The 27,524-nt window shown below is 57.8% G+C and overlaps 3 protein-coding genes and 1 long non-coding RNA gene across 4 annotated transcripts; 1 reads left to right on the top strand and 3 right to left on the bottom strand.

The window, feature by feature from the left end:
* Window positions 1-399: 399 nt before the first annotated feature.
* ADRA2B (adrenoceptor alpha 2B) lies at window positions 400-4,203 on the bottom strand. The gene has a single exon (XM_019725874.3). It carries the CDS (start codon window positions 3,612-3,614, stop codon window positions 2,280-2,282), a length of 1,335 nt encoding a protein of 444 aa, XP_019581433.1. The 5' UTR covers window positions 3,615-4,203; the 3' UTR covers window positions 400-2,279.
* Window positions 4,204-4,248: 45 nt separating this feature from the next.
* On the top strand, window positions 4,249-11,824 carry LOC148758891 (uncharacterized). Its single transcript, XR_016020396.1, has 2 exons — window positions 4,249-4,751; window positions 11,005-11,824. It is a non-coding gene; the product is annotated as an uncharacterized LOC148758891 (long non-coding RNA).
* Window positions 8,207-18,111, bottom strand: ASTL (astacin like metalloendopeptidase). The gene is made up of 8 exons (XM_019725875.3): window positions 17,900-18,111; window positions 16,107-16,168; window positions 14,812-14,902; window positions 14,003-14,120; window positions 13,137-13,318; window positions 10,569-10,650; window positions 10,325-10,479; window positions 8,207-9,922 (listed from the first exon to the last, which is right to left on the bottom strand). Exons 1-8 carry the CDS (start codon window positions 18,036-18,038, stop codon window positions 9,531-9,533), a joined length of 1,221 nt encoding a protein of 406 aa, XP_019581434.3. The 5' UTR covers window positions 18,039-18,111; the 3' UTR covers window positions 8,207-9,530.
* Window positions 18,112-22,427: 4,316 nt separating this feature from the next.
* DUSP2 (dual specificity phosphatase 2) lies at window positions 22,428-24,819 on the bottom strand. The gene is made up of 4 exons (XM_019726032.3): window positions 24,108-24,819; window positions 23,876-23,997; window positions 23,429-23,648; window positions 22,428-23,308 (listed from the first exon to the last, which is right to left on the bottom strand). Exons 1-4 carry the CDS (start codon window positions 24,493-24,495, stop codon window positions 23,094-23,096), a joined length of 945 nt encoding a protein of 314 aa, XP_019581591.1. The 5' UTR covers window positions 24,496-24,819; the 3' UTR covers window positions 22,428-23,093.
* Window positions 24,820-27,524: the final 2,705 nt, after the last annotated feature.

Raw genomic sequence — 27,524 nt, 5'->3', positions numbered from 1 at the left:
TTCCAGTTGACTCTCAAACTGTCAAATCCACCACACACAGCAGCCTTTGTAAGTGCTGTTCCCCTGCCCGAAACACCTTCCTATCTTGCCTCTGGCTGTTCTCCTGCTCTTCCCCCAAGACCCAGCCCAAAGGAGACCTCCTCTAGGAAGCCCCCCACTTAGTCCTTCTCCAAGCAGCCAGTCTCAGACGTCTCTGGCCACTCCCTGCTCCACTAACTTGTGATGAGGAATAAGGGATAATGCGATGACAAAGGAAGCAGGCAGCTGGGTGGGTACTAGCCAGCCATGTCTGGGGGGGTGAGGGCAGCTGGCCCTGGGAGGGATCCAGTGCTGAGTTTGCTACCCGTAGCTGAGGAATAACTACTCCCTGCAGCCCTTGGGCAACGAGGACACAGTGTGCTTATTACAAAATATCCTTTATTTATAAAATAGATCAGGCTTTTTAAAAAAGACCTGCATATCACAACAAGGGGGCCAAGGCAATAATAGCAGGGGTCCACCAGGGCACATGCGAGACCAGTCAGATGTCACAGGTCAGCCCCTCCCCTGGACCACCTCCCCAGCTCCACCCCAGGGCAATGCCTTGTCTTCACACTGACACCACGGGATGAGCTGGATAGCCCCCCTCCCAAGGAGGGGCTCTCGTTGGTCCCCTCCATTCTCTCCACCCCAGAAAATTATCTTATCACTCCTCCCAATCTGACCGGGTTCATTGAAGTGCCAACAGTGCCGTGCCTCTCAGCCCCACCCCCAGCTAAGATGCCCACTGGCTTATGGTTGAAGTCAGGCACTCCCACGGGAACACAGGAAACATCCTTCATGTGCTCCCAATTGTCTGTGTGCTAGCATCTGGGGTGGGGGAGAGAACCAGGAAGGGGAGGCCCCTGGAGCCCCGTCGGTGGGGTGAAGCCACATGGCTGGGTCAGATGGGCCAGTTGGCATCCACCTGGGGCAGGATCAGTTGTGCGTCACAGGGACAAATTTGGGGCTTGGAGCCCTGCCTTGCATATCAGTGAGAGGCTCCCCCAAGGATCCACCGGGCCCTTGCTCACCTGCTCCATCCCTGTCCCCTGCCTGGGAGCTCTGTCACTGGCCACAGGCTCTCATGTCAGACCATTCCCAGGGTGTGGGTATTTTTAGCTCTCTCGAGGAAACAATCTGCCTGCTTGATGACAAAAAACTTCCCCCCAGTAGCCCAAGCCACAGAAAACCCTCTTGGTGTTACAGGTGAAGTGTCAAGAAGTTGTCATGCACATAATAACTCAAATGTCTGCAGGCACAAGAACATATTCTCAAAGTAATCCTTTAACTGAAAGAGTGGTTCTGTCTGCCACTCCCAGTTTGGGGTAGGAATTCACACACTCCAGGCACAGAACAAAAGTCCACAGGAAGACAGGTGGTGGTAAACACAGAGAAAGGGGACTTTTATATCACCACATGAGCACAGTTTCTGCTCCTCTAGTGCATTTCCCCATGGAGCTCAAAGCTTTCTGCAATGCCTTTCATCTCCCTGCAGCAAGTAGGCGGCAAGCTATTGTCGCCCCAGATTTTGCAGGGGGTGAATGCTAGTGATCAGGGATGTCCTGTTGAGGCCGAGGCCAGGCTTCCAGAATCCCCCACTGAAGCATCCACGTGCCCACACTTCTCCCAGAAGGGTGGCAGGTGGGAAACAGTCCACAGTTCTGGCCTTCAAAGGAGCTATGAATCCAAAAGCAGGGGAAAGGGGAAGAAGGGCCCAGAGACAGTGCCTGCACATAAACCCCCACCCGGCACTTGATGGGGTCCACAGGCCATGGGTTCTGCCTCCTCCTCAGCAGCAGGCCCTCCTGGGGAGAGTGGAAGGCTGGCTTCCTGCTCTTACGGGGGAGGTGAGAAGGCAGCAAAATACCACAAGAAAGCGTCCTGCCAGAGAACACAGGGTCCTCGAGGAAGGGAAGCGTACCCATCAGCTGGCAGAGGTCTGCGGTTCTGGGAAGGAGGTGCTCTACCTCAGCCTGGCCTCTGCCACACTCAGGAAGGTCCAAGCCTCCTCCATCTACCTGCGTTCAGGCATGGAAGAAGATGTCTCCAAACAGCCAAGCCAGCGGGGGAGGCTTTAGCTAGACCCTTTGAACAGCACCCCTGCCCTGGTCACTCCCAGGGGGCTCCCAAGATGAGGCTTGCAGGACCTGGGAAGGGACCAGAAAGCCCCAGGGAGGTGGCCACATAAGACAGGACAGGAAGCAGAGTGGCCCTGGTGCCAGCTGGCACCAGCCCCATAAGGGCAGTGGGCAGGCGGCTCACCAGGCCGTCTGGGTCCACTGGCGGCAAAGGATCCTTCGGAAGGCACGGCGGAAGTCCTGGTTGAAGATGGTGTAGATGACAGGGTTCAGCGAGCTGTTGCAGTAACCAATCCAGAAGAAGAACTGGAAAAGGCCATGGGGCACCTTGCAGTGCTGCGGGCAGATGGCACCCAGGCTGTAGCTGAAGAAGAAGGGGAACCAACAGAGCACGAAGACGCCAATGACCACCGCCAGCACAAAGGTGAACCGCTTCTCGCGGGTCAGCTGAGCCCGTCGACGCCACCACTGCCCACCTGCAGCTCCCATGCCCCTGCCCAGCAGCACCTGGCCACGCAGGGTGGCCAGCACCCGGGAACCCTGTGGCTGCTGCAGGGGTGGGCTGCAAGCTGAGGCAGGTGACACCCGCAAGACCTGAGGTTCACACTCATCCTCCTCTTCCTCGCCAGCTTCCTCCTCTGGAGACGCCCCACAAACTCCTTCCGTTGGACCCTGGCCTGCGTGGGGAAGGGCAGGCCAGGTGGGTGGCAAGGTGGGGATCCCAGGATCTTCAGGGGTCTCCCCCTGCTCCTTCTCCCCATTGGGCTTGGAGTGCTCATTGGCCTCTCCGGAAGCTGCCTGATGAGAGGCCAGGGTTGACAGTTTGGCTGATGCTCCCCTAGCAACCCTGCAGGGTTGCTTAGACTCATCCTTCCCAGCGCCCCCCTTGGCCCTGGGACCTCTGCGGTGGCTGCGTTTGGCGATCAGGTAGATGCGCAGGTACACGAGGACCATGATGAGGCAGGGTGCGAAGAAGGACGCGATGCTGGAGGCCAGGATATACCAGGCCTCTTGGTTGAGCTTGCACTGTGGGCGCCCACGGGGCTGGGGGCCAGGGTCGTCCTTATAGACGAGGGGTGGCAGCGAGATGACAGCTGCGATGAGCCACACGGTGAGGATGATGCACTTGATGCGGCGCGGAGTGCGCTTGGAGTTGTACTCCAGTGCGCGGCTCACGGCCCAGTAGCGGTCCAGGCTAATGGCGCACAGGTGCACGATGGACGAGGTACAGAAGAGCACGTCGAGCGCTAGGTACACCTCGCACCAAGTGCGCCGGAAGTACCAGTAGCCTAGCAGCTCGTTGGCCAGCGAGAAAGGGATGATGAGCGTGGCCACCAGGATGTCGGCTGCAGCCAACGACACCAGAAACAGATTCTGCGGGGCGCGGAGTGAGCGGCTCGTCAACACTGCCAGGATGACCAGTGCGTTGCCGAAGATGGTGAAGAGAATGAGAAAGGTGATGACTGCAGCGATGGCCGCTGTGGCCTGCACGGAGTAGGGCTCCTGGTGGTCCATGGCGGGGCCAGACGCAGCCAGATGGGGCGCTGCTCACCCAGTCGGCGACAGCGCTGTCCCACCCAACGCGGCTAGACGATGGGGTCGCACCCCAGGCGGCGCTGACCGCCATGGAGTCCCATGGCCAGGCCGAGTGGGACCCAGGAGGCTGGGGAACGCCGGAGACCAGCCACCGCTCTCCTATATCGTATTCCACCGGAGCCCGGTGTCCCTGCTGTCCGCCCCGGAGAAGTTTCCCAAGTTGTCCCGCTGCCGTCCCCTCCCTGCCCGGGCCGGGGAAAATTGCGCCCTCTCCCCGCGAGGCAGGGGGACGCACGCGGGGGCGCAGGGCCCGCAGCCGCCGGGGGCGCGTCACCCTTTCTCGAAGGAGGCGCGGAAGCCGCGTCGCCCGCTCGCTTCTGTCCCGAGCCGCGCCTGCAGGCAGCGGTCCGCGGCAGGGGACTGGGGAGCTGAGCGGCGGCTGCATGAGGGAGGAGACTGGAGGCGGGAGTAGGAGGCGGGGCGGGCGTGGGGCGGGCAGCGAGCAGCGGCTGGGTGGAGGGGCGCAGCGCGCAGGGCAGGGGCCAGCAGCCTGCCCGCGCCCCACCTCCGCTCCGAAGCCCCCACCCCTCTCCCCAGCCTCGGTGCGTAAGGATCCAAGGGGCCCCACATTTGGGATCTTAGGGAGGCTGGGAAGGATGCTTGCGAGAGAGGAAGGGTGGGTGGGCGCGGGGATCAGGGACGCTGCGCGAGTGGGGCCGCGGGCACCGAGGTGGACCTCTCCCCTGCGGACTGCGGGGCTGGGGCCGAGCTCCCGAGGTTGGAAAGGTGAGAGCGAGTGGATCGCTGCTCCCGTCCCCCAAGAGCCCCAAGGAGAGGGTGGGTGGGTGTGTTGGGCGCCAGAGCACAATAAACCACAACCATGACGGCGCCCGAGAAGGAAGAAGCCAAGCGGAGGAGGTGGTGGAGCGGGAAGACTGCCTGGGACCCGGTCCCCAAATGCATTTTCGCCGGGACTGAGCCCCGTCGGGCCTGCGAAGACCGGGGAAGTGCGCTTGGCCAGGTGACGAGCGCCCCCTGCCGCTGCTCGCGATCCGCCGGGACACCGCGTCCACGCCGGGACCTGGGCTCCTGAAACACTCCAGGCTGGTGGGGCAGGTAAGTGCTCGAAGATTTATGGCTTCAGCTGTCCTGTTTCTCCTGTAGCTACTTTGGTTTCCTCCCTTAAGGGCAAAGAGGTAAGAGGAAAACTGGCTTGGTCTCAAATCTCAGCAGTACCGAGACGCAGGCAAGGGTTTCTTTCGGGGGCGGGGGGCGCTGGGCAAACTCAACCTCTTGACCAATAGGAAGAGGACGTCTCCTAGCGCAGAGCAAGACCTAGTGGAGGGGTCTCTGGAGAAAAGCGGGTCTCAGAGGCAGCTGTGAGGTAGGAGCTTCCCTTGCTCCTTCTCCAGTCCTGCTGACTGTCCACGTGCATGCTGCGCGCCCTCTCGGGCGGTGACAGGAAGAGTTGGGGTAAGAAATTTCCCACTAAGCACACACCCCGCCCACCCCCATCATGGCATGGAAGAGCTGCGGAGCCACGACTCGCCTTCAGGCACCCTGTTCCTACCCACTGTCCTTGTGTCCACTGCCACCAGGGCCAGCCTGGGCAGGCTCAGGGGCGATTTTTTTCTTCCACTTCTGGAGCCCCTCATGCTATCATCCCAGCCTAGAGGCAGGCCTTGCATTTCTAGCGCACAGCTCTGCATGACATCCTCTATGTAAATGAGCATCAATCTGCCTCAGAAAGTAGGGCTGCGCCACAGGAGCTGCCTTGAGCCAGCATACCCAGTGGACCTTTCTTCCTGCCAGCTCCATCGTCGTAGGAGCAGGGAGCATGACCTCGTTCTGCCCGCACAGACAATGGCTCTCTTCCCTATCCAGGCTTAGATGGGTGATACCTCAGACCCCGCGGTGTTCCTCCTTGATCTCCCGCTGTCCCTGCTTTCTACCAGCATACCCAGACCCTCTGTGAGGAGGGAGTGCCAGCCAGGTGAATCCAGTTGTCTAGGCTACATTCGGAGGGGGCAGCCAGCCTGTCTTGCCCCCTCCAGAAACAGGTTTTATGGATGCATCCTCCCCAACTCGCTGGGCTGGGCTGGGCAGGGAGTGGACCCATAGCTGCCAGGGATGGAGAGGTCTCAGTAACCCCTTCCTTGAAGAAGCACAGAGAGGTGGTCATTGGAGCCTGGGTAGCAGCCACTTTAGCAAATTCCTGCCTGTCCTTGTTCCCTGGTGGTGCAGTCTGAGTGCCCTGGCCACCCAAACAGGCTTGGGAAGGACTACTTTTTCACCCTCTCCAATCATACTCGGGGCGGGGGCCCAGTGGGCATCTCCCCAGACGCAGTGACCAGGATCAGCCTTTGTCTCCCACCCATTTTCCTTAAAAGGCCAGGCGTCTAGGACTCTGCAGGAACTGAGGCCAGAGCTGCTCTACTCCTTCCCCTGCCCCGTCCTCTCCTCCCTGCAAGTTCCCACTGAGGGGTTCTCACCTGGGCCTTCCCTGAAGGGGCAGCACCAGCCCAGGAGGGGACAACCAGGGGCAGTCTACAAGCACGTATGAGGCTCAGCCACTGCCCCAGGCTCTGCATCACTTGCTGCCATCTCCCAGCCCCCCTCCTCATGTGCCTCTGGTTTTGCGGGCAGTGGGGACCATTACATAACTGGATACCGGCTCTTCTCTGCAGCATCCCATCTCCCCACACACCATCTCCCCACACACCTTCAGGCTGCCTGCCCCACCCAGCCCTGCGTGAGTCAGAGTCCAGGGCTTGCTTCAAGTAGATCCGACTTTCAACAGTCACCCCATCCCACCAGGGTTGCCAGAGTTCAGTCCCAGACCTACAACCAGAGCATGCCCAGCCTCGTGTGCAGAGAGGGAAGGCAGTGACAGGCACTGGCCCCACCAGGCCACGTTTTGGCCCCTGGGCATGCCCTGAGCTCCCCTGGCTCCAGTGTTTTCCAGTGGCTGTTTGCTCTGCCAGAAACGCCCTCCTTGCCCTTCCTTCTATCCTTGGTGGGTCCCCATTCTCTCTTCAAGGTCCACTCACCTGTCACCGCCCTCTCAGGCAGAGGGAGCTACCCTGTTCTCCATGTTCCCTGACTCTGCACACAGCACCACTGTCTCTTCTCTGTCCCCAATACCTGGCTGAGATTGGTGAATGGTGAGGGGCCGTGGCAGAGGTGCCAATGGATGGATAACATACACAGGAGCCTTTTTCAGGTGGTGCCCAAATGAAGGTGTCCCCAGGGATGCCGTTATAAAGGGGGGCCATGAGGGAAAAGTGACCTGGTATCATCTTTCCCAAAGGAAGGATACAGTTGTCCCATCCCCGGCTGTGAGAGTGAGGCAAGGGCTACGCCATCTTAGCCAGAAGCCCTGGAGCCACTTCTCCTGCAGGCCTGACAGGTGAGACTGGCCCTGCCGGGCCAGGGCTCCAGCAGCTCAGAGCCCACCAGGCTGGTCCCCAACAGAACTTCACCCTGAGGCTGTCTGTCCCCTGAAGCCCCAGCGGCTCAAGTCCCTGGCACCCTTCTTCCCAGACGACCCTGTATGCCTCAGCCTCCCCAGCTCCCAGACCCTCGAGCCTTGCCATCTAATGTGTCAGTCGTCCTCTCTCCCTCCATCACACTTGCCTGACAAACCCCAGCCCTGGTCAGAACTAAATCATCCACCACTCTCTCTGCCTTTGACCAGCGGCTGCCTTTTCCGGAGCAGAACACTCACTGTATCGACTGGCCTAGCTTTCAACTCCTGACCACAAGTCTCCAGACTTTCTTAGAGCTCGGTTTCCTCTCTTCAGAATCGGCTTCACTTTCACTGCTCTCCCTGCCCTTCAGCCCCCAGGCTGTCAGACAGGAGTTCCTCCCTGCGGACACCTGCATCTGAGCCCCATGTCCCTCATAGGGCAAGTCCCCTGGGTGCATCCCGGACCCCAAACCCTCTCATGTCCCCAGCACCCTGCTCCTTCCATTATCCCCTCCAGTTGTCGCTATGCAGGGCAGCCCACTCCTTAGGAAGCCCTATCTGCCCCCTGCAGCTGCCACCTTCTCCAGCTGTTTGCCACCATGTCACTGTCTCTAACCCCTCTCGTTCTCTCCTTAACCCTCCACGGAATCTTCTGGCGGCTCATCCATGACCCCATGCCACCAAGTGCCCTCCTCTTATTCCGTTTCTCTGCAGCATTATGCACTGGGCCACTCCCTGTCCTTGGAACTCTGCAGGTTCTGCCCCCTCCTTGCCAGACACCCCTTCTCAGCCCCCTTTTCTTCTCCCAAACTCTAAATCTGTGATTGTCAAATGTGCTTTGTAGGGGAAAGGGCAAAAACTGGTCTCAGTGACAATGTGTGGATACATGTTTGACTGTCACAGCAGTGGAACGGGGTTGCTACTGGCATCTGGTAAGGGCAAAGATGCTAAGCATCTTACAACATACAGGACAGCCCCCCACAGCAAAGAATTCTCGGGCACATATGCTAACGACTGAGGCTGAGGAACCCCATGCACGGTGACAGCACCCGGTTCATCCCTGGGACCCTTTCCTCTGCACCTGAGCTCTTCCTGGGTGAGTGCATCTTGCCCCAGGGTGCCAACCTCCATGCTGGTGACTCCCCAATGTGCACTCCTGCCCCAAACTCCAGGCTCATTCACCCCACACTCCCTGACCCACCCGCTCATTCCAGGTCCAAAAGCCTCAGACCTCACATACCCACCCCCAAGACCTGCCGATCCCCTCTGTCCTCAGTGTTCTAAGTGGACCCCTCACCTCTGTATCCAATCACAGGTGTGGTTGCCTCAACCTCCAGAATGTGCAGCCCCCACTCCTTCTCTGGAAAACGAGGGACCAGTTGAGGGCCCTTCCAGGGGGTGTTGGGGTGCGGTGGGGAGGGGGGGAGGCGGTGGTAGTAAGCACAGCCCAGAGCCCAACGCCTGGAACACGTACCCCACTTTATTTGTCTTCCCCCAAACACCAGAGGCCTCACTGGGACAGGGCAGGGGCTCCGGCCCCATCCCACCCGTGGCTACAGAACAGTGCCACAGGGCTGCTGGCCTGCTCCCCGGCACGCCTGGGACGCTCTTCACTCTTAGAACAGCCCTCACAGAGGAGGCCAGTTGCTGGGGAGGGGAGTGAGCTTGGTTAAAGGAGGACAAGCAGGGTAACCACCCCCAGCCACCCTCCCGGGCCTCCTCTAGCCAAGGCCCAGGAGGTAGGGGTACAGGGAGAAGTGAGGGGTCCAGGGGGAGGTGGGGCGTACAGCCAGGGTGGGGAACAAGGCTCCCTGGAAATAGAACACAGGTGGAGAGGAGCTCCCAGTCCTGTGCTGAGGGGCCTCACGAGTTCCCCACTGTGTACTCCCCAGAGGGTCTCCAGCTCCCCCTCATCTTTTCATGGGGGCACCTGCTGACTGTAGCCTTCCTGCACTGCAGGGGAGGGAGTGGGACTCCTGGAGAGCAGGGCCAGGGGGTGGAGGCTCCCAGCCACAGGTCTCCCCGCAAGGCCTGGCCTGAGGGAGAGGTGGGGGCAACACTGTTAGTCCGTGCTGGGGGGCTGGGCCTCAGCTATAGGACTTCCACAGCCTATAGCTGTGGAATCTTCTTTCTCACCCCTCCAGCCCCTGTCTCTGGAGCCTGGAGAATGTCACTTCCCAATCCCAGCATCCATGACAGCAGGCAGAGCCAGGTATCCCCAACAGGCCTGCCTCCTCCCCAACAGACCTAGAGGGCCCTTTGATCCCCAGGAACCCTTGGGGGAACTGGTGGGGAAGGATGGGGCAGAGGGAGAGGCCAGGACCTCAGACAGGGAGGCCAGACTGGGGTTGGAACACAGGGTTGTCGCCCAGAGGGGCCAAGGGTTATGAGACCCAGCTGCTCTGGTGACAGGACGCACTCGCCACTTAGGGGCAGAAGCCACAGTCACCACCTCTAGGCATCTCCCTGAAGTGACCCAGAACTGGGTCCCCCCAGGCAGCCTGGAGAAGTGCTGGCTGGTCTTCTGCTTCTAGAGATGGGGCTGGGGGTACAGTGGGCACTTGGGCCGGCTGTGACTGCTCCAGGGCAAGACCAGGAGTGCCTGCGCCAGGCCTTGAGCTTGAGGAGGAGGCTGGGGTCTGAGGCCACCTCGCAGAGGCCTCCACACCGAACTTCTCCAGGGCGGGAGGGCTCTCGGCAGCCCTGGAGTCACTGGGGGCAGGGCTCCTGGACTCGGCCAACAACGCCTCCAGCAGCCTCTGCAGGTGTGGTTGAGAGACGGGAGTGGGGCTCCCGCCCTTGTCATGGGCCTGGAACCCTGGAGCAGGAAAGAGGAGGTCACGTCCCAGACCACAGTGGGGAAGTCTGTGGCCCAGCTGTGGAGAGCCAGAGCGGCCTTCAGCTTCATGCACAGGATGTAGGGCTGCTCTCACGGATATCATAACCCGCTATGCCCCCGCTGAGCCACTGCCCACTACCTTCTAGAAACTTTCAACTTTTCCATTTCCATGTAAGTCTTGTATACCTCTGGAATTTGTGCATGATATGAGTTAGGAATTTGTTTTTTCTTAAGTGGATAACTAGTTGCCTTGGTTAGCCTCCGTTGAGCTCGCCCTACTCACCTCTGCAACCTCATCTCCCACCACGTCACCTTCATCAACACCACCTCAGTATCAGAACCTTCTCCAAGTTCCTCAAATCATTCTACCCCATCACTCACCTCTCCCACGGGGGCCAGGCCCACTCGGGCTGCATTCATAAAGCCGGAGGACCCGTGTGATGTCTGAGGTGCTCAGGTTCCATCGCTGGCCGATGTAGACACTGGGGGCCCAGAGCGGTGTGATGGTGGGCAGCCCGCGCCGGCTGAAGGCAAGCCTGGAACCCAGCAGGCAGGGGCCTGAGTCGCGATCACAGCAGGGCTGGCCGGGCAGTGCAGAGGGAGGAAGAAAAGGGAAGGGCCTCACCTCCCATAGTGCATCACAGACGCATAGTCATAGGGCACCAGCATGTTGCTGCTCTGAGATTTGATGAAGTTGATTTCAAAGCCTGAAAAAGTACTTGTTGATGGGGAAAGAGGGAAGCGGGTGCGGGGGACAAGGGGCTTCTGGGAGCTTATAGATGCCTAAGCTGAGGGGTCCAAAACTACAACCAAATGTGCTTCCCTTTGCCCCCCACCCACCCACCACCCCTGGTCCCTGGTTCCTGGTTCCCGTCTTCTTCCTGCCTTCACTGCCTACTGCTTCCTGCCCTGGGAGGGGTCCAGACCTGCACCAGGTGATATGGAATCACAGGGACCTCATGGCTTGCCTGCCATTGCCTCCTGAGCATTCTTTCCACCCTTCCTTCTCTTCCTCTTCTCAAGCTCGCCTTGTATGAGACCTGCCTTTGTATCATCTACAGGGTCCACAAACTCACGCTCTCAGAGGGTCTTGGACGCCCCTTGCCGGCGAGATGCCGTCTCCTCACCCACCTGTCCCTGCTTTGTGTCAGCAGCACCCACGCCCAGGTTCGGAGTCCAGCACTTCCCTGCTGGCCAGGGCACCCACTTCTCCCTGTCATCTGGGTGCTCCAAGCCTGAGAGGGCAAGCTTCCCTCCCCAGACTTCTCTCCTGCCCTTCAGAGAGACTCTGAAAGAAGAGCTGCAGCCTGAAGATTCCTCCCCAACCCCCTCAATGCCCCCAGGCCCTGCCATTTCCACACCCTTCCCATAATCACCCTCCTCTGCTCACCAACAGCCCCCTTACCACCAATCAAATGGCACCCCATCACCACTTGAAATACCTGCCCCTACATAGTGCTTATTTCTTCCTTTTAAAAACCCTTATGTTGTTCAATGTAATTTGGAATAGGTGATATATTCATCTGGTTCTAAAAATCAAAAGCTTAAGATACACAGTAAATCTCCCATTCTATCCCCCTTCTGAGACCCCACTTCTCCACTCCACAGCTAATTACTATTATTAGTTTGTGTATCCTAGCAGAGTCTGTTCTGTACATATTAAGTATAAATATATTCTAATTTTTCTCCATTCTCAAGCATTTTTTCCCATTAGAGTAGCAGGTATTTAAACCTATTTTATTATTAAGAAACAGCTCTTGAGTTTATTAGTGCTGTTTGTTTCCTAAATCATTAATTTCTGCTTTTACCTTCATTAGTTCCCTCCTGCTTTATTTTTTCTTAAATAGAACAAAGTAAACATTTCAATTCAAGTTAAGTCTACACATTTTCCCTGAGCCTTGCTTTAGCTGTGAACTATTGGTTCTAATGTGTTTTCATAATTTTTTTTTTTAATTCCTGCAATTTCCTGAATCCCAGAGCCAAGAGAAAAGTTTGCTGTTTGTTTGGTTTTTAACTGTAATTTCCAAGTGGAAGAAGTTTTGGGGTTTGATTTGTTATTAGTTTCTACTTTTTACTTTACATCATGATCAAAACATTTGTATTAACTCCACTTTTTCAAATTGGAAGTTTTTATGCTGTCGTATGATACACTTTCACAAGTATTCTATGAGCAGTTGGAAGGATGATAGTCTGTTTTCAGGGTACAGAGTCCCAATCACCACCACCCCACCCCACCCACACACACACACATACTTCCCTAGACTAATTCTAATCTCCAATCTCCATTACCCATGTAAGGGGCTACCCTAGTCCCCCCAGGGCACCCCTTCTCTGGGGCTCCATGATGCCGATCTCTTATCTCAGACACCCACAGCAGCAGCGGCCAAGGCGGCGTTAGCGCCAGAAGCCCTCCACTTGCAAGAAGGCTTCCAGGTCCACCTCTCTGCTCCCACACCCCAAACCAAACTCCTAACCATGCACCTCCTCCACTCCCCTCCCTCACAAAGCAGTTGTCTCTATTCCTCTTACCTCCTAAATCAGGCTGTCTCCCCACAAGGGCAGAGTCCCTCCAGGACTAAGATCAGACCCCTGCCCCCAGCACCGTTCCCAGAACACAGCTGCTCCTCACTGGCATGTGTTGCAGTGGCCCCCTCCCCAGACCAGCTTCTCCAAGCATCCTCCATGCCACGCGCCCACCAGTGTCCCTGTCACAGGCACTGAGCCCCTACAGCACTGCATTCTGCCGCCTGCCTTTGACACTGGGCACATGCAGCCCACTACCTCCAGGCCTCTGCTGGGTTCAATCCCTGCGACCAGAACACAGCCCTGCCCCCACCCACATGGTGGTGTCTGCGCATGAGGCACTGTTAGTTGGGTACATGATGAGCAAGGGTCCTAAGATACCACCAACCTATCCTCAGGTAACCGACAATGTGCAGGAAAAGTGATGCCCCAGCCCAGGCATGACTTCAGGTGGGCAGGTGGAGGCTTAGAGACCAGAGTAGCAGCATCCAGGCCACTTCCCAGGTCTCAGAGAGCAGGGGCACCCCACCTTCCCCGTGGGAGACAGGCAGACGGTGGGAAAGATAGACAACCTCTTCCAAATGGCCAGGCAACTCCTCGGGCCTGGCCCACATGTTGCCCTCTCCATGGACTCCCAGGCCTAGCCTGGCCTGTGCACCACCTGGCTTACCTGGGAGAATCTCATTCCAGTTGACACGGATGTAGCTGTCCCGGTCAGCCCGTGCATGCTCATGCCAGAAGCCCAGCACGTGCATGAGCTCGTGCAGGACGATGCCTGGGCCCTTCTGGAGACAGGTGGGTGCCAGAGACACCACCTGCATCCCTCCACTGCGCCCCACACCAGAGAAGCACCTGTGGGGCCATGAGAGGGAGCCAGGTGGGCAGCGGCCCAGAGTGAGCCAGGGCAGACCCCGCCCTCCCCTCCCAAGGATGGATGAGACCAATATGTGGTTGCCACCCTGGACTCTGGTCCCAGGTTAGCTGTTCTCAAGTCCCTTCACTGCCTGGCGTTCTGGGAAATGGGTGTACTGGAGCCCCATTACCAGCCTGGGCTGCAAGGAGGAGATGAGCAGCTCATTAAGTGAAGGTAGCCCCAGGGCAGGCCTGAATCAGAACTGCCATGCATATCAGCTCAGGCCCCTAAGAAGCTAGGAAGCAGGTATGGCATCCCCCTCATTTCAGAGAGAAGGCGGAAGAGGCTCAAAGGTGAAGGGAATGGCCAGAGTCAGGTGGCTCCCGTATTGTGGAACCCAGACCTGAGGCCAGGTCTATCCCACCACACCTGCACTCACCCACCAAGTCATGAGGTCTGCTGGGGACGAGGGCTTCATAAAGGAGCCCTCCCACCCCACCCCACCTTCTGGCCCAAGGGCCAGCTCACGTTGAGCGAGTCACTCATAGTGAACAAGGGGATTTGGACCAGGGTAGACTGGCAACAGAAATAGGTTTTAGACAACGGCTTAGCTCCTCCCAGCCTGAACCCAGAAAAAGCTGAGCTCACCCTGCACATACCCGCATGCACCCAGGAGCACTCACCCAGACATGGGGATGATGGAGATGAAGTCTCTCTGGCCGTGGTAGGCGACAAACCTGATGCACGTGAAGCGTTCAAACTCAGCAAATGCCTGCAGGATGACCTTGCGGCTGGGCTCGTCTGGGAAAGGCACACCCTGGCTGATACCCCAGCCAAGCCCCCAGAGCCCTCATGTCCCCTGGAAGTCTGCATGTGGGGTGGGAACTGAGCTTCAAATCATCCCAACATGGAGTGTCAAGAAAGGGCAGCATGATTGTGTTAGGGGAAGACAGCTGGACTCCAGACAGACCCTGGCTGTGGGGCGTTGGATAGGTCATGTCGCCTGGAACATTTGATCTCAGAATGGATCAGTTAGTCCCCGGATGTACCTTCCCATCAGCTCTTCCAGGACCTTAACCCTCCCAGCTCGAGGCCCTCAGAATAAAAGGGCTTCTGGATCTGAATTTTTTTGTTTATTTTGTTAGTTCATTTGTTAGTTTTTGTTTTATATCCCACATGAGTGAAGTCATATGGTTTTTGTCCTTTTCCATCTGACTTACTTCACGGAGCAGGATACTCTCAAGATCCATCCATGTTGTTGTAAAGGACACTGTTATCTTTTTCATGGCTTAGTATTGCATTGTATATATGTACCGCATCTTTATTTAAAAAGGGGGAGGCTGCAGGTGGAAGGGCTCTTTGGGTGGTGCTGGTGGAGGGAGTGTGGGGAAGTAGAGGAAGAGGGGAAACAGAGAGAGGAGCACAGGCTGCACGGTGAATAGGGGAGGGGACTGGGTGGGGGTGCTGCGCTGGGCTCCCAGAGCTCACTCACCATACTTTCTGGAGAGCAGGAAGGGGACCTCCACAACACCCCCGTTTTTGGGCCACTTGTTGCTGGTAGCTGAGAACAGGCGGAAGGGACTCTGAAAAGAGAGGGCAGAGTTCAGGCCAGCTAAGCTTCCTGCCACTGAGGGTGCCACACCTTGGGCTACTTTAAAGATACGAGGGGCAAGCCCCAGGCATTTGAGGGTCAGGAGACCATTAGGAATAGGGTAGAAGACGGGAGGGCAGCTATGTGAATTACAGTGCACAGCACAAGCCTTTGTGCTGCATAACCCAGAACTTGCGACTGACTATCAAGCCAATAAACTAAACACTGGTCCTATGTGCTGGCTAGAGTCCTCGAGCCCCAGGGGACCCAGTTCAGAAGTGCTCAGCGCCCTACAGGCAGCCCCTCCCCAGAGCACCCTGAATGTGCGGTGGAAAGCAGATGGGGACAGGGCCGTCCCGGCCTGATGCTAAGGCCATGACAGCTCTTCGATGCTGTCTTCTGCCAACCAAAACCCTTTGAAGCTTAGGCTTCACCTCACCTGGTATGTCCTGCCCCACCAGCCAAAGGCTTTACCAGATTCCGGTCTTACCCCCGAACTCACTGGGTAACGGGGAGCAGGGGTGTCACCCCGGCCTGTCTGCCTTGCCCTGCCCCTGGGGCTCCAGCCCAGCCTCACATTGAGCCATCCCAGGGTGGCCTCCAAACCATAGAACAGTCTTGCTGTCACCAGGTCACTGTTCTGTTCTAGAGCCTTCTGCTGTCTCTAGTCTCCTAAAAATGGCGCTGCTCTCCTGAACACAGTGTGTCCCCTTTTCCACTGGCAAGTCGCCCCAATCCCCACCCAGCCTGCTGCTTTCTGACCCGCCCCCGCCCCTGCCACCCTCTGCACCCCTCCTTGCTCTGGCTTCCCAGGCCAGCTGCCCTCCGCACTGTGACGTTTAGCGCTAACACCTCCCTCCGGCCTACCCACCACCCTGCCAACCTGTGCTCCTCCCCCTTCACCCCAATACTTCATGGGCACCCCCTAGGCAGGGTACACTCCTGGGTCATGAGGGTTCAAAGCCCCTCCTTCAGGAAGCTCTCCCAGGCTGCCACCATTCCAGATGTTACCCTCTCTTAGTATTCATGCTGGCTGTTCCTAATAGAACATGCATTCTGACTTTGGGGAAGAAGTATCTATCAAGGTACGAGCCACAAGGAGGGATTCCTACCAGGTCACACCCTGTGGCACCTGGTGGGGGAGGGGCTCCAAGGTTCCTGCCACTCTGTGAGGTTATTTACACCCACTCACTCACCGGCCGGAGAATGTCCCCTTCCAGGAGGAAGCTGTTCTCTGGGGTTTCTTCAGGGATGAGTCCTGGGACGGGAGGGATGTGAGAGGGCTCAGGTCCCCAGAACACAGGCTGTCAGAACGGCCCAGCAGAGGCCCTGGCTGCTAGGCCAGGCAACCCCAACCCCCGCATCTGCAGCCAGAGCTCCCCTGGGCACTGAGGCTGTGTGGCCTCAGGCGAGTCACACCACCTCCCTGAGCCCCAGGTCACCACACGTGATGCTTCTCAGACCGACCACACCCTGCCCTTGCTCAAACACAGTCCAGGACTCCCATGGCCCACATGATCCCATCCCAATTCCTGCCTCCTGCGTTGGGGGCAGGCTTTCTTCCAGTCTGCCTTCATCTTCCACCAGGGCCCAAGCCGTACTCATCAGAACACCCAACACCCCCCTGCCCCATCTAATTCCTGTCCCTCTGTGTGGTATTCAGGACCCTTGCAGTGGCAGGTGACAGAAATTCCAACTCGCCTCACATTTCCCAGGAGCCTGGCTCTCCCTCCCGTCCCCTCCCTGTCTCGGCTTGTCTCCTCCTCTCCCTCCAACCCCTGCCACAGCTGCAGCCCTTCTCCAGTCTCTTTCCTAAGGTCTCAGCCCCATGAGGAATCTGGGAAGAGGGTCTCACGCCCACAGACGCCTGAGGGTGGGCCCCTGGAAGCAGAGCCTGAGAATGGAAGCATGTGGAAGTGATTTCCTGGAAGTGATTTTCTGAGGGATTGAAGAAAGCTGGAGGGTGCCTTGGAAGAGTTGGGCCCAGCTGGAGGGCAGCCTCTGCCTGCACCCACGGGAGCACCGGGCCCCCATGGCACCGAAGACTCACCCCACCTTGACGCAGGTCCCCATGACCCAGGTCCCCATGAGTCACTGTGGCCCCCTGGGCAGGGAGTAAGCAGCTTCCCAGTATCCCTGGCCTAAGCCCTTCAGCTGGGAGGCCTCTGCAGCCAACATTCCCCGCAGCCGGGACGGGGTGCTTCTTGGTCAAGAGCATCAACTGACTGACAGCTGCTACAGGAGCCTCATGGATACGTAATTGCCAGGCCCCCAGCAGCACTAACCGAGAGGGTCTCCGTGGCATCTAAACCCCAGTGCCAGGGAAGCCTCAGATTGGGCCTGGTTACCTCCAGACGGGTCCCAGTGACCAGAAGGAGGCAGCCTGGCCTGATCCAGCTCAGCAGAGCTGGGGCTCCAGGTTGGCTCATAGAGAAAGAAGAGAGCAGATCCCACGGTGGTTACCACATCTGCAAGAGACCCCTCCCCCCAGGGCAATGTCATCCCATTCCCCCAACGCTTCCACTCCAACAATGAACTCCAGTTCTGCCAGCTTGTTCACAGGACATCTACACGTTCCATTTTCTACTTGAGACCTCCCTGCCACCAGAAAGGCCCTGAGCCTCGTGCTTCTTTGGATCTGTACCCCCAGTTCATTTCCTCACACCTGAATCAGGTAGGCGATTCAAGCGTCCATCAATGACGGAGCTCAACACCAGACATGGAGAGCCCCAGGGACCCATGCTTTTATCAGGCCGTTTAGAAAAACCTATGCTTTGCCCCCCTCCCTATAAAAGTAAAAACCCGGTAGAGAAGATACAGAAAAACTTAGAAGAAGCTGGGGGTAGAACCACTGCTCACTAGCGCCCCCAAGTAAGCCCCACGTTTCCTCTCAGCTTCCTCTGCCGGACTGAGCACTCAACACAGCTCCCACCACCCCACATGGGCGGTCATGCCCCCACCACCCCAGGACAAGACACGGTGCCCTCACCTTGGTTAATTGCAGGGATGTCCTTGTCCCAAGACGTCTGGGTCCCCTCAGGGGTGAGGCCTTCTGAGAAGACACTCCCACAGGCTCCTGGACAGCTGGAGGGTAAGGGCGCTCCTAGGATCCAACCTGGCCCAGACATACAGGGCCCGAAGTGCCCTCATTGGTGATAGGACCCCAGGACATGGGATGGGGGTGGGGGAGTCAGACCACAAGGCCCAGGTCCTTCACTAAGGGAGGCCTCCAGTAAGGGGTCCTGGGAGCCGGCCTGACCACCCCACCAGCCCCTGCTGGTGCTGAGGCCGAGACCACTCTGAGGAAGGGGCTCCAAAAGGCAGTCCTGAGCTCTGAGGACTTGTGTCTGAGGTAATGGGGGCAGCAGGAAGGAGGGGCAGGACAGGCCTCAGGCTCCAATGCTGATGGCAGGGTGTGGGCCAGCCTCATACCCTACCCCACAGCCCCCTTCTCAGCCTGGGGAAGCCTGGTCTGGCCAACAGAACAAGGAGTCTGGAGTGCCACACCTGCCATCTCCTGCCAGGCAGGCCCTCTGTTCCCTGAGGGCATCCCCTTAGGGCCCCCAGGAGCTGATTCTAGGAACATCCCTGGAAGGCCCATTTTTGAGCCCTTTAGACCAATTCAGAGCACTGCAGCCTGGAGCCAAAACAGGAGGGCGAGGCAGCTGCTTACCTGACAGAGAGCACAGACCCAGCAGCCAAGGCCAGAGGCCGCCCATGCTTGTGCTGTCTACGGCCCTCAGCCGCAGGGGCTGGATCCTGGCTGAAGGAGGCAGCCTAACTACGGAGTTGAATCACCCCTCCTTAAATAGCAGCTTCTCTAGCCTCCACCTGCAGCCCCTCCCCGCCCAACTCCACCTGCAATCCTGGCCCCTGCTGCCTGTGTTCCCCACTCCCAGCCCAGGCCCAAGCCTTCTGGACCCTGATCATATCCTTCCTGGCCTGGCTGAAGTAGGCGAGAGGGTGGGGAGAAGCAGGGCACAAGGCACCCCGGGGCGGTGTCCCATTGCGGTGGGGATGGGGTGCCTCGTCTGAGTTCCCCTCCCACCACCAGGGGGCAGAGAAACATCACAGAAAGGTGCTGAGGCCAAGCCCAGGGGGGACCTCATCCTCCAACTGGGGAGACAAACTTCCTGCCCCTTCCTGTGCTCAGATGCGAGGGGGGGGGGGAGCCTCCTGAGATTCTGAGGTGCACCACTCCACCCCCCGAGTCTACCAAAGGAAGGAAAGGTCACTACATCGTTATAAGCTTTTATTTTTCTGTAAAAAGGGTAAGTGCAGGATTCAGTGGAAGTTCACCAGCTGCAGGCCGTGTAACCAACATCCCCGAGCAGCCTGCCATGGGGAGGGGGCTCTTGGATACCTAGACACTTGCATGGACTTTACCCTGTCTTTGCCACAAGAGCTTTGCAAAATCAGCATTTATCTCCATTTTGCAGATTCAGAAACTAAAGCTCTTTGTCCCTAGTCCTGGCCCTCTGAACTCCTTTGGCTTCTGAAAAGGCCCATCCTCAGAATGTAGTCATCAAGGGGCCCACCTGGATTTGAATCCTGGAGGCAAAGGATTTGGGGACACACCCTCAACACCACCAATGCCCAGTGGAGGGAACGCCACAGAACCAAAGTCCCAGCTATTGTCCACAAGAACCTGTGGGGACAGAGCCAGGAGTGCAGTTTCCAGGCTCTCAGCCTCATGTGAAAAGGTGCTGGCTCAGGTAGTAAATGGCCATCAACTGTGACTGCATGGCCATCAGCTGTGGCTAGTTGGCCATCAGCTGTAACCAGTGAGCCATTGGCCACTAATATAACTGCTGTGGCTACGCTAGCAGCAAATGGGGGCTAGCAAGAAGGTGGTGGTTGGCAAGGATTGCACGGCAGAGTCGAGGGGAGTCAGTCGGTTGGCAGAAAAGCGGACAGCAGGTCTCACGTTGTGTAAATCCAGCCTCCAGTGAAACTATAATGGTGTGTCTCCCCTACCTATGGCTCCGTGGGTGTTCCTTTTGGGCCACATCCTGCGTTCTTGTGCAGGGAGCGGGAGCAGAGACCCCGCATGACACCCTGCACGACAGCACCTCATCCTGCCTGGCCTGGAATCCAGCGTTTCTCAAAAAGCAGGAATCAAATGGAGAAGAGTGAAGAGGGTCAAAAACACGGTAAGGGAAGAAACTAGACTTCCGGTGGTGGCCACACACACTAGAGTGCACAGATATAGAATCATAACGTTGCACACCTGAAATGCATCTAATATTATTAACCAATGTTACCACCGTAAATTGAATTTTAAAAAAGAAGAAAAGATTAAAAAATTAAAAATAGGAATCGAATCAGGGAGAACGTGCTGAGACACGCCCCTTTACCAGGCAGGGTACTAGCACACGTGAGGAGGCACAGAGCTGACCCTACAGATGAGAGCTAGGCAAAATCATCCTAGTAACCGATAATTATCCCGCTCAGGTGGAGAGAGTCTTTGTTAAGAAACGCCAGTCATCTTGAGGACATTATGCTGAGTGAAACAAGCCTGTCACAACAGGACAGGCACTGAGTGACTAACTGATAGGAGGTATATAGATTCCGAGACAGATGTGGGATGGTGGCTGTCGGGGCGGGGGAATGGGAGTAGTTTAATGGGGACAGAGTCTCAGTTTTATAAGATGAAAAGAGTTCTGGAGTTCCATTGCACGACAGTGTGAATACACATAACATTACTTAACTATACACTTAAAAAGAATAAAGACGGTAAATTTTATGTTACATATTCTTTTAGCACAATAAAATTGTATAATAAATAAAAAGGAAGGTGGGGAGGGAGGAATGCAGTTTGTTTGGAAGGTGAACTTAAAAACCCAGGAGAGGAAGGTGGAGCGGAAGGGTGGGGTGGGGTAGACACAGGACGGGCTGCGGTGGGTGTGAGGGTAGGTGGGAAGGCCCAATGGCTCAGGGCCCCTGATGCCACCCCCACCACTGGAGCTGGGCTTGTGGTTGTGGGCAGGTCCAAACAAGGGCCACTCAGGGCCTGAGGAAGCCTTTAGGGCCATCCCAGCTCTGCTTTTCTCCCCAGGGAGCAGAGGGAAGAGGCATGGCATGGGAAGCGAGGGACAGGGTATTGTCTTTCACTGGACCTCATGGAGAAAGTGTCCTCCTGTGCCAGACTCCAGGCATGGGGCCAATCAGACCGCAGCCCCTGCCCTCGTGAGATCCAGCCTGGACAAAAGGCACAACTACACACCTGAAAACCTTCACCTCTTGGGCCTTTGGAAGCTAACACTTCCTGAGCACCTACTAGGTGCAGGTGCAGGAGCTTAACATGGATTCACTGTGTAATTCCCAACAGCACCCTGACAGGTGGGGGCTAATGGTAAAACCCCATTTTACAGACAAGGAAACTGAAATACAGCAAGGTAAAGCAAAACTGGCCCCCCTAACCATCAAAAGCTACACTGCCAACTTAAGATAGACATAATAGAAAAATAACCAAATAGCCAAAATCTTAAAAAAAGAAAAAATAAGTAAACAAACCCCACTGTCCCACTGAAGTGTGTCCCCCAGGCACTCAGAAAGCCCCGAGTAACAGATGGCTTTCTGCAGGGAGACCCTTGAGCTGTTTGGAAGGACAAAATACAGTTAGCAAGGTGACACTCCGAGTGCCCCAGTGTCAGGGAATGTCAGAATGGAGGCTGAAGCAGGATGGGCTCTCACAGAGCCGTCCTCAGGCCTCTGGGGGGAACCCCTCCCGTAGCCTTGGCAGGCACTCTCCCCTCTGGTTTGGCTGGGCCCTGTCTCATGTCTCCCCAGATACCTCATTCTCCCTGGACATTCTGGGCTCGTAACCAACATTCAGTAAAGACACGCTAGTTGGGCCAGTGTAAAGGCAATGAAGCCCACCCCAGGTGACACGTCCTCTGCATCAGACACTAGGCCACCTGCCTTCTGGGGACAAAGAGCTCTGGAATGGGCTGCCATTGGACCTAGCATGGACAGGCATTATGGGACCTGGGGTCCAGGCTGGGGATGTACAGTGGAGAGGTGGTGCTACTTGACGGGGGGCAAGTAGAGGCCTGGCACACGCACACCAGACACATGCAGGATACAGGAACACCCACACACCTGAATGTAGGTGTGTACAGGCCAAGAACAAGACATCACACCCACAGGACACCCACACACACACACACCTATCCACATGCTCCTAAAAGGAAATGGAGCGTGTGGATGGGGCCAGTTGAGTCCTGGACACAGGACCAAAGCCAGTAACAGAAATAGGTTGGAGCCAGCCTCCCAGAAATCACCTCTCCCAGATGAGACAGGACACTGCCCTGGAAAAGCCACTAGCCCAGGAGAGCTGGGGCCAGGAGGGGGAGGGAGCCTGCTGCCCTTGAGGGCCCCCCTCACCTTCCTCCCTCCCTGCCCCTCCCAGGCCTTCACCCTCCCCCTCGCCCCCCACTCTGCACAAAGAAAGGTAAGCTCTGCTTAAGAAACAGCTTTGGAGCATTTTCTCAGGCATTGCCTTAAGACCAAAGGCTTGAGAAATTGTTTTTTTAAACAAAACAGTATTTTATTAACACATCCTCAAGATTCTGTATAAATATAAAGTGCTAAGTTTCCAGGCCCTGCCCACAGGGCTGGAAGGAAGTTGGGGAGGGAGTGTTAAATGTCAGTTGAACACAAATAACTTTCCTGGGCCAGCACCAGCCTGCAATGCTCCCAAACATATGCAAGCAAGGGGTCCACACACAAGGGATGCGTCACTTCTCTGAGCCCAGTGCCCCAGAGGCTCAGGTTCCAGGCCCCGGTGTGCCATCCCCAGATGGGGCTCCTGGTTGTCACAGCTTGTTCCTTGGGGCTTTCAGGCTGCCAAGGGCTTCAAAATGATGGTGGGACCAGTGGGTCCATGGGTGTAGAGTCCAGTTAGCTTCTGCCAGAGGATGGGGGAGGAGGAGGGAAGCAGACAAAGCCTCCATTCTCATTTCTGAATAAGGGCCGGACCTTGGGCCCCTAGCAGAAGAGCACCAGGTAAGCGAGTCCAGGATCCCTGCACTCCCAGCGCCCCCACTGGTGGGCTTTCCAAGCTCCGAGGAAGGGGAAGCTGTTCCTGAGGTGACGCAGACTGACGGGGCCTGAGAGGAGCCCGGTCGTCCCAGTCAGCTGCCCAGGGACCAGAGGCAGTTGTGTGTCTTGGCCCTGTCTCAGTGACACAGCACCTGAGTCTCAAACTGTAGCAGCTGCCCCATGAAACTGAAATTAGGGGAGATGACCCCCCGCCGTTGCTTAACAAAGTCAAAGGCCTCGTCCAGCCGTACGCGGTGGCTCTGTATGAGGTATGCCAGGCAGATAGTGGCTGAGCGTGAGATGCCCGCCTGGCAGTGCACCAGTACCCGGCCCCCGTTGTCCTTCACCGAGTCTGCAAAGGAGATGGGCGAGGCTCAGGCAGGAAGGTGCACAAGGAGAAGACCCAGCCCTAGTTCCTCCCCTAAACCCCTCGTGCCCACCCCTCCCGTCCTGGCGCTGAGGCCCTTCCTACCAATGAACCCTATGGCCTCCTGGAACCAGGCACTGATCTCCACCATCTGGCTGTCCTCCACGGGGATGCTCTTGTAGCGCAGAAGGCCCTCAAAGTGGTTGGGGCAGCTGGCGGAGACGTTGAGGACAGCGGTGATGCCGCAGGCTTGCAGCCCCTGCAGGTCCGATGAGTGGCTACAGCTACCCAGGAACAGGTAGGGCAATATCTCCACAGGGCCACCCTGGAGGGGGAGAGGCACGAGTAAGGTCTGCTCCACCCAGGCCTGCCCGGATCAGACTCGGGAGTTCGAGAACACAAGGGGACACAGAGGTAGATACTCACAGACACACACGTTCCCACCCCCCAGCCCCAGAATAGGCTGCAGACATCCATAGACACACAGAGGCGTTCAGGAGCCACCCAGGCCAGGCACACAGGACAGTGACAAGAGCCTTGATCTCAACTCACCTGATCATAGAAAGAAGCCCTGGAGTCTGAGCGGCTGTTTTCAACACCAGCAGGCTGCATAGCCGGAGCAGGGGACTCAGAGCACAGGTCGGGACAGCAGGCCTGGAAGGCCTCGAAGCCTCCTGCGGGGAGGGCCAGGCACGGTTGGTGGGAGGGCTGAGCCAGGGGGTGGGCAGGACGCAGCTGGGCGAGGAGGGCACGGGCACAGTTCGCGGGAGGGCTGGGCGCTCACCTCGCAGGAAGCACACTGCAGCGGGTCCGGCGCGGGTCTCGTGCAGCAGCGCGGCCAGCAGCACTCGGGCCGGGCCGTCGGGCGGCAGCGCGGCCAGAGAGGTGCCGGCCAGGTCCAGCACCACAGCGCGCGCCAACTCCCCGCGGGCCAGACGAACCCGCAGCGCGCGGTCGGGCAGCAGGCAGGCGAGGACCGCGGCTGGCGGGCCACGCGCGCGGCGCCGCAGCATGGCGTTCCAGGGCACCGGCCGCGCGGCGCGCACGTGGCGCCGGCAGAAGGCCAGGAAAGGGCGGCAGTCCAGCAGCAGCGTGCGCTCGGCCTCCCGCGGCTCCCGCAGCAGCGCGCCTAGCGTCTCGCACTCCACCTCGCGCACCGCCTCCAGCCCCATAATGCCGGTCTCTTCTTGCGCTTCCCCTCGCTTCCCTCTACTCCCGCTCCCCGGGCTCTCCGCGCGGCTCCCCGTCTGTTAAGGCGGGCCCCGGCAGTCCAGCCTTAAAATAGCCTGGCCCGCCCCCCGGGTCACCATACAAGGGCAGAGCAGGAAGGCGCCGGCGCCGCCCCCGCGACCTCACGCGGGCGCAGGCGGGGCGGCCTGGGACTGGGGGCGGGGACGCTGGGGGAGGATGGGGGACCAGCTCCTGAGAAAGGGTGTGTGCCAGGGGCAGTGGGGCCCAAGGAAGCGCGTTCTGCTCAGTCCTCGGGGATTGGCTTATCAGATGCACATACCCCTTCCCAAGGACTTCGGGCCGCGGTGCCCTTCGCCCCGTTTGCTCTCACTTTTCCCTGCCCCTCCCAGGATGTTCCCCCGAGGAATTTGTCACAAAATTGACAAGCCTGCTGCCACCGGTGATTACTGCACTGGAGGGTGCACCGTCTCTCTCCTACTTAGAGACTTTGGGCAGGAAGGACTTGATTTTTCCCCTCCCCTCCCCCATTTCAGGACTGAGACCAACACTCGGGGTTGGGCAGCAGATTAGTGGCCAAGCTAGGCTAGAACAAGGTCTTCTGAGGCTAAGACCCTGTGCATCCGAGTGAGGAGGACCCCAGCCTGTGTGAGAGGAGGGGGTGGGGGGTGGAAGGCAGGAGGCCCATGGTGAGTTTCCAGTTAGTAGGAGTGGGGCAAGGCTTCTTCCCTGGGAGCCCAGGGAAACCCCAGGGCCCAGGGCAAAGCACTTCCCCAAGGCACAGGCCACCTCTGAAGGGGAACTCTGCTGACGCTGCTGGGCTCTCCCAGGGCCTCACGGGAATTTCAGGAGCCTCCCCAAGGGGAAGAGGGAGAAGAACTACCAGAATCTGCCTCCTCTACTCCCGTCCCTCACCTGCTCAGCCTCCCTAGGCCTGCAGCAGACCTCTGGACAGCAGAGGCCCAGGGCTGACACTTGAGCAACTGCCAAGAGCAATAAGAAGGGGGAGCTGGGCAATCCACACCCTTTCTGCCCCCCACCCCAGCCGCCAGCTCTGGGGCCGGATGTGGTGAGACCCAGGTGTGCGTGGGGATCTGAACTGAAGCAGAGAAGTTCTGGTGGGTGGGGTAGTGTCCTGGAGCTGCCCCACCCCCACCTCTAGCTGCATGGGAGTTTAAAACCCAACCCCCTCCGCCCCACTGCCCCTGAGTCACTGCTCCGTGCCCTTTGTAAAATCCCCCCAACTCCCCTGCAGACCTCTATGTGTACATTGTCTTGGCAGGTTACAGCCAGGAGCCAGCTGCAGGCATCCTGCAGCCCTCCACTGGGAGTGATACATCGTTGTCGGAGCAGCTCTATATGCAGGTCTGCGATGCTTGAGACAGCACAGAATCTGCAGCTTCTGTGTGCCATGGAGCAGAGGGGACATGGTCAAGAAAAAGCCCCAGAGATGCCAAAGATCGGGGCCACGTCACCCTCTCGTGCCTCAGTGTCCCCAGTGACGGGAGCTCATAACAGACCAGCTGCTCACCCACACTGGTTCCAAGGCTATGGGGCCACGCTGCAGCCTGGGCACCTGCAGTGCTCTGTCCTCCCTATCAGGCAGTGTGGAGGCTGATGTGGCCAAGTCACAGCAGAGCCAGGGAGTCTGGGCCACAGATGCCAGAGGCCGATACGGGCCTTATCTTTGGCATCGGCCTCCGGCAGGTGACTTAATAGCTGATTCCAAGGGCAAATTACAGAGCATGCAAAAGGATAGGCCCAGGTTTGGTGATCATGGGACTGGCATCATCCATGTGCTGGGAACCCTGGCCTTCCAGCTCCGTGAGGAGAAGGAGAGAGAACTGGACAGCTGGGGTCCTGCCTCAGGAGGAAATCAGCTCGGCAGTGTGGGGGCGCCAAGCCCTGGAATCCACACTGGACTGAGCCTGTTCCACTATGTGAGTGGGAGTGCTTTGCTGTCATGTCACAGGCCCGAGGGCCCTGCTCACTGCTCTGGCCAGCAGCAGTGATTTCTGCCTGTAGTGACTGTGTGTATGTCACCCCCACAATGCCACTTGCTTTGGGGCTGTCCCTTTTCAGCTTTAGAATGCAGGCTCAAGGAGGCCTGACTTCACCATAAAGGAGGGGCTCCCCTTCCCCCATTCAAACTGGGGTAGCCCCCACCCCCATAACTATGTGAAAGCTGGAGGCCTGGGGAAGAAGAGAGGGGAAGAGAATATAGCCCACGTCCCACCCCACTTCTGCTCTGACTAACGATCCCTCGACCCATGGTGAGTCATGGTACGGATGTTTTGTCCCCTTTGCCACCTCCTCAAGGACCTCTACTCTCCCTGACAGAGGCGAAGTGGGGCTCTGGTCACCTGGGTGGAGGATAGTGGGAGGAGGGGTCTCTTTAGACCAGATGCCCACAGGCTCCAGGTCCCCAAGGGAGGACCCCCTCCCATCACTAGATGGTAAGGGGACAGCAGCAGGTGTGTGCCAGACTCAAGAGGTTTTTTGTTTTTTTGTTTTCTTCGCCTGGCTGTTTCGAAGCAGACACTATCAAATAAGTTTGGAGCTCAGTTTTTGTTTTTTGTTTTTAATTAAAATACCCAACTGCAACCCATGATGATTTGGTGTTCTTCTTTGTAACCATCTGTTTTGACAGCTGGCTGTGTCCCTGGCCCCCTGCCTTGGGATCCCTGGCCTTTCCTTGCCCCACAGCATACGCCCAGCCCCCACGCAGAGCAGTTTCCAGTCCACAGTCATGACACGGGATGTGTGGCACTGGCGCTGGGCTCTGTGCCCTGGTTACCCCTATTGCGCTCCCCTTCCTCATCCTCCAAACCCACATCCCAAGCAGATGCCCCAGGGAGGGAGGAAGAGATGAATGGTGGGGCTCCGATCCTTAGGCCAAGGCCGGTTACGGTTACGAAGGTAAGAGTGACGAATGACAGCCACCCCAGCCCTGCTGAGCAGTGAGTCAGGATGACGTCAGGTTTCCTGTGCCTGGCCTCTGCCCTAAGCTCAG

This window comes from Rhinolophus sinicus, chromosome 2 (genome assembly GCF_057876585.1).
Source record: "Rhinolophus sinicus isolate RSI-liver-muscle chromosome 2, RSI-T2T, whole genome shotgun sequence".
NCBI classification, from domain to species: domain Eukaryota; kingdom Metazoa; phylum Chordata; class Mammalia; order Chiroptera; family Rhinolophidae; genus Rhinolophus; species Rhinolophus sinicus.
The sequence above is the reverse complement of the archived record's forward strand: the minus strand, read 5'-3'. Positions and strand labels throughout refer to the sequence as shown.